General features: G+C 38.4%; 1 protein-coding gene across 1 annotated transcript in view; it reads left to right on the top strand.

The window, feature by feature from the left end:
- The window catches only part of Kdm5a (lysine demethylase 5A), a 78,208-nt gene that overhangs the window by 59,533 nt on the left and 6,168 nt on the right, over positions 1-12,507 (top strand). The window contains 3 exon segments of the mRNA XM_085687041.2: positions 2,362-2,521; positions 5,632-5,852; positions 7,969-8,379. Of these exon segments, the coding sequence (XP_085543167.1) occupies positions 2,362-2,521; positions 5,632-5,852; positions 7,969-8,379 (792 nt within the window).

The raw sequence follows: 12,507 nt of genomic DNA, 5'->3' as shown, positions 1-12,507 counted from the left end.
CCTGCTACTTGCTTTAAGTATTTACCATATCTAAAAGGTTATTTTATTTGTTTTTATTTTTTATGTGTATGAATACTTTGCCTGAAAATCAAACCCCAGTCTTCTGCAAGAGTAGCAAGTGCTTTTGGCCAGTTAGCCATCTCTCAAATCTTAAAAACTCTGTGGTGGAGTCCTCTGTGTAAGTGTGTGTGTAGTTGTGTGTGTGTGTGTGTGTGTGTACAGTTATGTATATGTGGGTGGGTGTACATACCTGTGGATACGAGTAGTCAATCTGGGGTATGGTTTCTCAAGGAGCCATCAGCCTTATTTTAAATTTTTTTTAAAAAAAAAACACATTTGTTTGTGTGACATCATTCACACCATGAAACATGTATGGAGGTCAGAGGACAACTTGTGGAAGTAGGTTCTTTCCTTCCACCATGTGGGTCTTGGGGATCGAACTTCAGTCATCATGTTTTGTCAGTTAGTGTCCTTATTGTATTCCATTTTTTTCCCTTCTTGTTTTCCTTTTTTCTTTTTCTTTTGTTGAGACAAATCTTTTTCTTTGTAATTCAACTGGCCTGGAACTCAGTATCTAGACTAAGCTAGCTTTGAACTCAATAGAGATAGATCTACCTACCTCTTCTGATTTTATTGAGGGTTTTCTTAGTGACTAGTACAGTACTTTGTTATAGCTCAATGCCCAGTACCACTCAGGGAAGAGATGACAAATCAAACATAGAAATAAACTTACTAGCAACTAAAAACAACTACTGTCACAACAGGAAAGAAAATGGCCAAAATTACCTAAACTTTTGAGGTTCAAATTAATTAAAGTAGTAATGAAAAATAAAGATGAAGAGAATTCCTTAGAGAATCATCTGAGACCTAACTAGAACTGTCAGAATTGTATAAATTATATATTGGCATTCGAATTCTTCATTGTATTACATAAGGATAGTTGGTAAGAGTGTGTGGGTTTGAAAACCTTTAGAAGGGATTAGATTGCCTGTGTATTAAAATGCCATATTTAAACTTTCCATCTTCCTCTTAAGTCCATTTTATATTTCTGTTAAAAGATCAAAAATTACAACAACAAAAGGAATTACTAACTTGGGGCTGGAGAGGTGACTCAGTGGTTAAGAACATATACTTCTGCAGAGGACCAGAGTTTGTTGCTCAGCACCCACATTGAATAGCTCACAACCACCTGTAATTTCAGCTCTAAGAAGAGCCAACATCTCTGACCTTGATGAGTACCTATAATTACATGTACAGTCACACACCTGTACACATAATTAAAAATTAAAAAATTAAATGATTCTTGTTATTAAAGGATGTTTTTATGATAATAAATAGACTTGGGAGGTAGTTAAATGATATCTTTGTAGATTACTTTTAGTTTATTTATTTATTTTATTTATTTATTTATTATGTATACAATATTCTGTCTGTGTGTATGCCTGCAGGCCAGAAGAGGGCACCAGACCCCATTACAGATGGTTGTGAGCCACCATGTGGTTGCTGGGAATTGAACTCAGGACCTTTGGAAGAGCAGGCAATGCTCTTAACCTCTGAGCCATCTCTCCAGCCCCCTTAGTTTATTTTTTGAGCTCAAGTCATTTAAGCTTTGTGTGTGTTTGTGTTTGTACGTGCATGCAGCACCCAATTGTTATTTTCTGTATTAATACCATAGTTAATATTTTGGGGGGGGGTTCAAGACAGGGTTTCTCTGTGTAGTTTGGGAGCCTGTCCTAGAACTCGCTCTGTAGACCAGGCTGGCCCTGAACTCATAAAGACTTACCTGCCTTTGCCTCCCAAATGCTGGGATTAAAGGCCACCACCACCCAGCCCAAAGTTAGTGCCATGTGTTTACTGTCTTATGTCAGAAGTGCGCGCGCTCTCTCTCTCTCCCTCCCTCCCTCCCTCCCTCCCTCCCTCCCTCCCTCCCTCCGTCCCTCCCCCCTCCCTTCCCCTCCCCCCAGACAGGGTTTTGCTGTAGTTTTAGAACCTGTTCTGGGACTAGCTCCTACAGACCAGGCTGGCCCTGAACTCACAGCGATCCGCCTGCCTCTGCCTCCCAAGTGCTGGGATTAAAGGCATGTGCCTCCACTGCCTGGCTTGGCTCTCTCTCTCCCTTTTTTCTTTTTTTTTATAATTTGTTTAAATTTATGTACATTGGTGTGAAGGTGTCAGATCCCCTGGAACTGGAGTTATAGATAGTTGTGAGCGGCTGTGTAAGTGCTATGAATTGCAGCCAGTGCTATTAGCCACTGAGCCATCTCTTGCCCAATGTCAGAAGTTTTTAACTTAAAAACATTCATTTATAGATTTTTATAGATTAAGAGGTTATAATTTTGATAGCTTCTCTTTGTTCTTTAGGATACAGCCAGTGTGAAATCCTCTAGTAGTCTGGAACCCAATCTCTTTTGTGATGAAGAAATTCCCATTAAGTCTGAGGAAGTGGTAACTCACATGTGGACAGCACCTTCGTTCTGTGCAGAACATGCGTATTCTTCTGCTTCTAAGAGTTGTTCTCAAGGTAATAATTGCCCTTGGAAAGATATGTAGGATCTGGGCATGCTCACATGATGGTAATCCAAACTCATAGAAGGTACAGGCAGGTTAGCCAAAGAGTTCAAGTTCTTTCCTAACAAGATAGCAAGTTTAAGGCTAGCCTGGGCTACATGAGACCATGTCTTTTTTGTTTCGAGACAAGGTTTCTCTGTGTGTCTTTGACTGTCCTGGACTCACTCTTAGACTAGGCTGGCCTCAAACTCACAGAGATCCACCTGCCTCTGCCTCCTGGGATTAAAGGAGTGCACTGCCATGGCCGGCTAAGACCATGTCTTTATTAAAACAGAAGTGAGCCTGGTTCAGAACCAGCCATGCAAGTCTGACAACCTAAGTTTGTCCCTCATAAGAAATGTGTTGGAATCCTAGTGCTGGTGCAGGAGATTTTGCTGGAAATTCTCAGGCCAGCTAACTTCCAGTAAGCAGCAAAGTAGGAGAAACAAGTTCCTCAATAAGGACTTAAGAGACTGTCATCTAACCACTGCATGCTGTGACTCATGTCCTTCTGTACTCACATAATAAAAAATAAATCAGAAAACAAGGGGATTTATTTAGTTCAGTGGTAAGAGTGTTTGCCTAGCAAGTGTAGGACCTAGGTTTGGTCCTCAGCCCTGAGAAAAACAAAAACTAAAATTAATTATGTATAGAAAGTAAGTTGGAACAGATGGAAAAAAGTATTCAGATTTTTTCTTTTTAAGATTTATTATGTATACAATGTTCTGCCTGCATGTACACCTGCAGGCCAGAAGAGGGCTGTGGTTGCTGGGAATTGAACTCAGTAGTGCTCTTAACTGCTGAGCCATCTCTCCAGCCCCTTAATTCAGATTGTTAATCTTGAATACATACCTGGTTGTCACTTCCTAAGATATAGGCAGAAGTTTCTGTCCTGTCCAGTCCTGTAGCCAATTAGTCCCAAATAAATGCACAGAGGCTTATATTAATTATAAACTGTTTGGCCTATTAACTCAGGCTTATTATTAACCAACTCTTACAATTTAACCCATATTTCTTGTCTATGTTTAGCCATGTGGTTTGATACCTTTTCTCAGTAAGGCATTCTCATCTTGCTGCTTTTGCATTCTACTGTGACTCTGTTCTTCCTCTTCCCAGAATTCTTAGTCTGGTTATCCTGCCTATACTTCCTGCCTGGCTACTGGTCAATCAGTGTTTTATTAAACTAGTACAAGTGGCCAGTCTTCACATTGTACAAGAACATTATCCCACAGCACTAAGAGAACTTGAAACCTTGGTGAAAGTAAAAATTTGTTTCGTTTTCTGTCATTAGATGATAGCCTGAAAAGGTAATAGAATTATAGAGTCCTAATTAGGAAAATTTTGTAGTTCATGTGGCACATGTCATATTTGGGTAGAATCTCTGGCAGATCTTCACTTAGCCTCTGCTTGATAAGTAACAGGTGTCAAGGAACTCTGTGCTGCTTAAGAATATTCATGGTTGCCAGGTGGTGGTGACACAAGCCTTTGATCCCAGCATGTGGGAAACAGAGGCAGTAGATCTCTGGGAGTTTGAGGCCAGCCTGGTCTTCAAAGCAAGTTCCAGGACAGCCAGGGCTGTTACATTGAGAAACCCTGTCTCGGAAAATAGAGAGAGAGAGAGAGACTATTTATACTGAACTTGGGTATTCTTTTGTTCTGTGGAGTTTTTTTATTTTGGGGTGTAGAGACAGAGTTTTACTGTTTAGCTTTAACTGGTGTAGTTCTTTGTGTAGCCTCTGTTGGCTTCAAATTTACAGAAATACTCTCGCATCAGCTTCCTGAGTGCTGGGATTACAAATGTGTGCTGTTGTGCCTGGTATTCAATTTTGTGGATTTTATTTTATTTTATTTATTTATTTATTGGTTTTGTCTTGAGGTTTTTTTTTTTCTTTTTTAAATGTGTATGGGTGTTTTGTCTGCTTGTATGTATGTGCACCATGTCTATGCCTGGTACCTGAGGAAGTCAGAAGAGGACTTTGGATCCCTTGGAACTAGAGTTTGGGTAGTTGTAAGTGGGTGCTGTGAATCAAACCCATATCTTCTTCAAGAGCAACAAATGTTTTTAACCACTGAACCATCTCTCAAGTCCCAGGTTTTGCTATTCATTTTTTTAAACTTTTTATGTATTTATTGGTTTTTTTGAGACAACGTTTCTCTGTAGCTTTGGAGCCTGTCCTGGAACTCACTCTATAGACCAGACTGGCCTCAAAGTCACAGAGATCTGCCTCCCGAATTCTGGGATTAAAGGTGTACACCACCACCACCCAGCAGTTTTGCTATTCTTAATTGTTAGACAGTTCTTTCTTCTGATGAACGCTTTTTCAAAGATTTTCACTTTTCTTCTACCTAGAAAAAATAAGTAGTACTTTATTTCACTGGTCTGAAAAATGGCCTCCTATTCCCAGAGTTTCACCCTGCAGGAACCAGTTTTAAACTCTAAAGCAGCTATTGAGGGTGGCCCCTAGAATTCTGGCTTCTTGTGCGTTTGGTGGGGAGGTGTTGGTGTGGGTGCTTGAAGGCCTGAAGTTGATGTCAGGTGTCTCCACCATGAGTTTCAGTCCTGCTTTTGTGATAAAATCTCTCATTTGAACCTGAAGCTCACTGATGGACAAGACTGGCCAGCCTTGGGATATTTGGCTGTCTCTATATCACAGTACTAGTTTACAGTTACAGTTGCTCATTGCCACACCCTACTTCATGTGGGTGGGTGTAGGGATCCAAACTCGGGTCCTTCTGTTTATGCAGCAAACACTTTGCACACTGAGCCATGTCTCAAATTTCCTATATTCATTCTTTAAATTTCATTTTTAAAGTTTGATAGTACATATCTGTATGCTTTCTATTTGGGAGCTTGAAATAAGGGAATTTTTTGAGATCATTCAAGGCAACATAATGTCTTTCTTTTGGGAGGGGATAGCGGGTTTTTGTTGTTGTTTTCTCTAAAGCAAAAATATACAGAAAACCTATTTTTAATACTAATATATAGAGAGGGAAGAGGTAAATTTCTTTCCTAAACATTTACTTTGTAAACATTTGTATACCGTTTTTACTTCTTTGCTTTATTTCATGATGTCTTTGGGAAAGGTTCTAGCACACCAAGAAAGCAGCCTCGGAAGAGCCCTTTGGTTCCCCGAAGTTTGGAGCCTCCGGTGTTGGAATTGTCTCCTGGAGCAAAAGCCCAGTTGGAAGAACTCATGATGGTGGGAGACCTCCTAGAAGTGTCTCTGGATGAGACACAACACATATGGCGGATTCTGCAGGCCACACATCCCCCCTCAGAGGACAGATTCTTACATATCATGGAGGTATGACCCTCATACTAACTTCAGTAGTGATTTTAAAAATACTTAACATGTCCATGTTCCTTGGTAGTACCTCAGATACTGTTACAGGGGTGTCAGAGTGAGTAGTAATTTGTCAGTCCCGTTCTCTCATTTAAGCAAGAATTTTTGTTTCTTTGGTTGCTTGATTTTTTTTGGTTTTTTTGTTGTTGTTTCGTTTTGTTTTTTTGAGATAGAATTTCTCTGTATCTTTGTCTGTCCTGGAACTCACTCTGTAGACCAGGCTGGTCTTAAACTTACAGAGATCTGCCTGCCTTTGCCTCCCTGAGTGCTGGGATTAAAGGCATGCATCCCCATTGTCTGCATCCTTTGTTTTCTTTATTGAAATTTTATATAATAGTTCTTTTATTTTTGCTTGAAAAAAGCAGGGATTAGAAAAAACAGTTTAGCCAAGTATCATGTTACAGGTTTGTAATCATAAAACAGAGGAAGTGGAGACAAGAGGATCAGCATTCAAAGAAACAACAACAACAACAAAAAAACCCAACTCAAGCAGTTTAGGGGCTAGAGAGATGAATCAGTGCTTAAGAGCATATACTGCAGTCATGTCAGTTTCAAGCACTCACTTTGGGTGACTCACAACTACTTCTAACTCCAGCTCAAGGCTTGGATCTGAAACCGTCTCCTCTTCTCTAGAACCTTTCTACTCACATGCTTATATCCACACAGAAATACACACATAAAATTTAAAATACTCTTTTTAAACTGTTGTCTTAGAATTGTGTAAGTGTGGTAATTTTTAAAAGGTGCAACCAGGGAGATGGCTCAGTAGGTAAAGTTCTTACTTTGCCAATATGAGGACCAGAGTTTGGATTTCTAGCACCTATACTAAAAAAAAAAAAAAAACAACTAGATGATCTTGGTGGCCTGCCTATAATCCTGGTTTATAAGGCAGACAGGGAATTTCAGGAGCAAACTGGCTAGTCACACTAGCCAAAATGGTGAGCTCCATGTTCAACAATTTTTACAAGGTGGAGGAGAGTGATTAAGGAAGACACAGACGTCAACTTTAGGCTTCCTCACATTGAAACTTGTATACTTATGTAAACACATACCATGTGTGTGTGCGCGTGCAGGGAAAAAGGTAAGGGAGTGGTTAAGTAGAACTGGATGCGTTGGGAGAGTTCACAGTCATGTACTACATTTACATCAGCAGTTTATCATGGTGTTCTTAATGGTGTTTTACATCCATAATCTCCTTTGATCATGCTAGGATTATCAGCATGAGCAATTCATTTCTGAATATAGGGTGGGTACTATTTTCTATTCTTTCTTTCTTCATTGAATATTCTCTCCCAAAGTAGTCTCACTATGTAGCCTCAGCTGTCTTGTACCTCAAAAAGGTCCATCTACTTCTGCCTCTGGAGTGCTGTGGCATTGCACAACCACACTTGGCTTAACCAGCCTCTTATTTCTTCTCTTCTTTGAGACAGGGTCTTTGGCAACCCAAGATTTCTGAGTACCAAAGGATGACCTTTAACCTTCTGATCCTCCTACCTCTACCTCCCAAGTGCTGGAGTTACAGGCATGCACCCCTACATCTGGTTTTATGGTATGTGAGGATCAAGTTTAGGGCTTTTTACCTGCTGAGCTACATGCCCAGCAAATCTTGTCTCTTAAATAGCTTTAGAATAATATTTTTTTTTGTCATTTAAAAATTTTGGCAGGTACTACAACACAGGAGCTATATCATCTTACCTTTTGTTTTTTGAACAGTTCAGTTGTGTTTGTTACATACACTCATATTGTATGCAAAAAGCATCTCAATCTGTCCCTAGAACTCATTTTGTGGGCTTGGAAGTTGAAACACGCTCTCAGTGCATAGAACAAGCTGTCCTTGAACCTGCAGCAACCCCCTTGCCACTGCCTCTTAAATGCTGGAATTAGAGATGTGTACCATCAATGCCCAGATTCCTACAACTCTGTAATCATCACAAAGAGAAAATCTGTACCATTAAACAGTAAATCTGTTTCCCCTTCTTCATCCCCTATTTTACTTTTTGTGTCTGCTAATTTGTTCTAGGTGCCTTATTTTTTTAAGTTTTGCATGAAAATTCTGATTAATTTTATATTTTTGAAGGATGATAGCATGGAAGAGAAACCACTAAAAATGAAAGGAAAGGATTCTTCTGAGAAGAAACGGAAACGGAAGCTAGAGAAGGTAGAACAATTTTTTGGAGAAGGAAAACAGAAGGTCAAAGAGCTAAAGAAAATAGATAAACCTAAAAAGAAGAAATTAAAATTAAATGTGGACAAATCCAAAGAGCTGAATAAGTTGGCCAAGAAGCTAGCTAAAGAAGAAGAGAGAAAGAAAAAGAAAGAAAAGGCTGCTGCAGCCAAAGTCGAGCTTGTGAAAGAGAGTACTGAGAAGAAAAGAGAAAAAAAAGTGCTGGATATCCCCTCAAAGTATGACTGGTCAGGAGCAGAGGAATCTGATGATGAGAATGCCGTGTGCGCAGCCCAGAACTGCCAAAGGCCGTGTAAGGACAAGGTGAGGTGCAGGTGTTCATGAACTGTGTGAAAAGGCCAGAGATAATAATGGTTGTGGAGATGTGTGTATAATATATCAGTAATTTGTGATTCCAAGATTTGGACTTCTAACATATTTTTTCCCACAGTTTTTATAAACCATTTTAAATAGTGAAGCTACTTAAGTATGCTCAATGTAGGAAATACATTTTTTTTAAGTCATTAGAGATATACAGAAGCATAGAAAAGTTACTTGATATCTTGGCAAGCAGTTTATTTCATGTGCAGTGTGCAGGTCAAGCTTCAAAATGCACTTCTGACCTCCCCGTAGTGTGATTCAGAACTAAATAGCTGGTCTGTTAGCCACAATAGCCTGGAAAAAGTCCATCCTTATCTTACTCACACCCTAGACAAAGGATACTCTCTTAAATAGAATATAATTTTTTTAAGCAAATAATTCAGACTCTTACTGGCGTTGTTAAATTTTTCAGCCTAGGCTAGTAGGTGGCTCAGTGGTTAAAGGTGCTTGTTCCCAAACTTAGCAGTTTGAGTTAATTTCCAGGACTACATGATAGAAGTAGAGAAATAACTTCTTCAAGTTATCCTCTACTCCCACATATGGTCTGAACTATGCATATACTAACTTTTTTTAACCCTAAATTTTTAGTACAGTAATTCAGTGTTGGCAATTTTTTAAGCAACAGTTCTGTTAATTTCTGGGAGAAATGGACAGACTTTATTGGGGGTAGCGGGATCTCAATTCTTTAAGTGATTTGGAAACATCTTTTATTCTTCCTGTCAAGAATATTAGTAAGGAGCCATTGTGTCAGAACACATTTGTAATTCAGCACTTGGGTAGCAGAGAAAATGAGGGTTTCAAGTTAGAAACCGACTTGAGCTACCTAGTGAAACCTTGTCTCAACAATAAATCTTAAAACCATAATTATAATTTTAAAGGGCTATGGAGAAAGCTCAACTGTTGAAGTCCTTATTGAGTACAAGAACCTGTATAAACGCTGGGCATAGCAGGATGTTTCTATAGCAACAGCCCTGAGGCAAAGAAAAGGAGGTGGAGACAGGTAGAGCCCCCAAACTTGCTGGCCACAGTCCAGCTGCTCTCTGAGTTTCAGGTTCAGTGAGAGAGTCCATGTCAAAAGTAAGGTGGAACACTAGAGGACGATGTCTGCTGTAGACCTCCCACCACCACACAGAGTTTATAATGTCAGACCATTTCGTGTTTAGGATTTGAAATATTCCTCAGTTTGAAAGTAAAAGATAACTAAAGCTGTACTACTGTTTCTTGAAGGTTGTGCCCCACTTACCTTCTGAATTAAATACTTAACACATTTTTAGAGGCTGAAAGGGACCTAGAGGTCTCTTGTTCTGGCTCCTCACATTTGCATAAATGATGTGACCAAAGTTATAGAACTAACTAGTGGTAGCACCCCCAAAAAAATGAAAGCCAACCCTGACTCTTTGACTGTCCCAGATTCTGGTTCTCTATCAAATTCCCAACTCCTGGGTAATTTTTCTTTATTTACTAAACAGGCCGATGGAAGATTAGCTTTTCTTCTTTGGCTATGAAAATATTAGCAGCTCGTTGCTGTTAGATCTTTCTTCTCTCTTCTTTAGCTAATTTTCAGTAATTTTAATACTACAAATATGTCAGTTCACTTATCCCTGTCTTTTTCCCTCAGCATGCAAACACTACAGGCACTACCACCCCCATTCACTGTACAATTAAATATAAATTAACTTATGAAAAAGGAACATAGACAGTGAAACCACTTCATAACAGGAATTACTATGTAGTAGGTCATAACCATGAGATTTGCTTTTATGATAATTGTTATTTGTGTGGTTATATCTGATAGAGACCATAGATTTAGCTACATATTCAGGGAAAATGTCTATATTAAACTGTTAAAGGTGAGCATAGTGTGTTTTTCCCTGTCGTTAGCTTAAGTGAAATAAATTTAATGTTATATTTCTGTTAATTCTCTACAGATTATTTCAGATTATAAATATTTCATCTGCCATTGCTATTTTGAAATTTATTTTTGACACTACTTCCACTAAGTTAAGAATTTTCAACATTCCTAATTTGTAGTTACTACACAGTTGTGTAAATTAGCAGGTAAAAATCTAATTTGTTTGTAGTTAAGTATCTATCAAATGTTATATAACTTCACATAAGCAAAGCACTTTTTCAGGAAAATACTATGCAACAGAGAAAAACCTTAGCATTCATTGGTTTTTAGCTAAATGTCCCTTCATCATTTCTCCTGTCAGTAATAGCTATGATTTTTTTCTAAAAATAAAAAGGTTGAGAAGTATTATTTTAAAAATTAAGTGATTACTTGAATGTACTTAGCTTCAGTTTCAAAATAGCTTACAAAGAGTAAAGAAAGATAACATCAGAGTATGGTGAAGGGTTTTGAGTCTTCCATGAGTTATGAAGTTTGAGCTAAAATTAATTTCCAAAACAATATAGAGATATTTGTTTTAAAATCTAGAAGCTTTTTCTCCCTGAGGTCTGCTCCTGTATCTCTCTATCTTATTTGTGTTAACAGTGAAACATGCTTAAAAGAAAAAATTATTTTAGGTTAATATTTGAGTAGTTTTTTTCATTATTAGAATAAATGATCATAGCCACGAAAAAAGAACAGTCATTTTACATATAATGATACACTGTTTTCTTTTTACTTATTTATTATTTCGTTGAACTTTTTATTACTTCTTTATAAAAAGTTTGTTAAGTAAATTAAAATATTTAAATTTATATTCCTGCCTCACCTTGATTTTTAAAATGTTTTTGGGTCTTGGCAGTGGCAGTGTACACCTTTTTGGTTTTTCTAGACAGGGTTTCTCTGTGTAACAGCCCTAGCTGCCCTAGAACCAGGCTATGCCTATTACATAGTGTGTGCCTTTAATCCCAGCACTTTGGAGGCAGAGGCAGGTGGATTTCTATGAGTTTGAGGTCAGCCTAAGCCTAATCTACAGAGTGAGCTCCAGGACATCTGAGGCTGCACAAAGAAACCATGACTCAAAGAGTGAGGAGTGGGAGAGAGGTGGCTTTAATTCTTTAATTAAAATCGTGCCTTTAATCCTAGTATTTGCAAGGCAGAGACAGACAGATCTCTGCGAGTTCAAGGCCACCGTGGCCATCTAGACTAAGTAAATGTATAAAACTTATACCTGGTACTGCAACAGTATTGTGACCAAGTGTCACAGTTTGTCTAGGACTGTCTAAATTTAATTGTGAAAAATTTTACATACTAGAAAATCTTTCATTCCTAGGCAAACTGAAAGGGTTAGTCACAATGTTTAGAGTACCATAAATTGGTTAAAACTAGTAAACTGGGGCTGGAGAGATGGCTCAGAGGTTACAAGCACTGACTGTTATTCCAGAGGTCCTGAGTTCAATTTCCAGCAACCACATGATGGGTCACAGCCATCTATATGAGAGCTGGTACCAACACTGTATACATAATAAATAAGTAATAAAAAAAAAGAAAGAAACTCTAGTAAAACTGAGAATATTACTATCAATTTTCTCCCCTCCCCCAAACGGTATTATGCTCTAACGTCTGAACAAAATACAAATTACCGAGAACTTAAGTCTCAGTGTGAAATCATACAACAAAATAAAAATGTCAGGGTGCCATTATTTCTGCTACTCTTCGTTTCATATTCCATTTCTTTTCTCTCTTGATTGTACTGAGGATAAAACCCCGTGCCCTTAAATTCTTAAGGATACTAAGCAAGCATTCTTAGCACTGAGCTATTAAACTCCCAACCTCAATATATTACTTAACCTTTATGTCTGTATGGGAGAGTATTCATGTGGTAGTCAGAAGACAGTAGTCAGTTCTCTCTTCCACATATGGAGTCCTCCTAAGACACCAGCTCACATTGCTTGTCAGGCTTGACAGCAAGTACTTTTACCTACAAGAGATCTTTCTAGCCCTATTTCTCTTTCATCTGAACACAGTAACCTATTTGTACTGTATTATTAGATTTTTTACCTGTTAATTTATCAACTCCTAGTTGTTGTGAGGTTTTTGTTTGCTTGTTTTTAAACACCAAGGTCTTGCTATGCCTCCTTTAAGGACAGTAGGCTCCCTGGGCTTCAAGGAATCCTCCTGCC

Source organism: Myodes glareolus, chromosome 3, assembly GCF_982192425.1.
Source record: "Myodes glareolus chromosome 3, mMyoGla1.1, whole genome shotgun sequence".
NCBI classification, from domain to species: Eukaryota; Metazoa; Chordata; class Mammalia; order Rodentia; family Cricetidae; genus Myodes; species Myodes glareolus.
The sequence above is the reverse complement of the archived record's forward strand: the minus strand, read 5'-3'. Positions and strand labels throughout refer to the sequence as shown.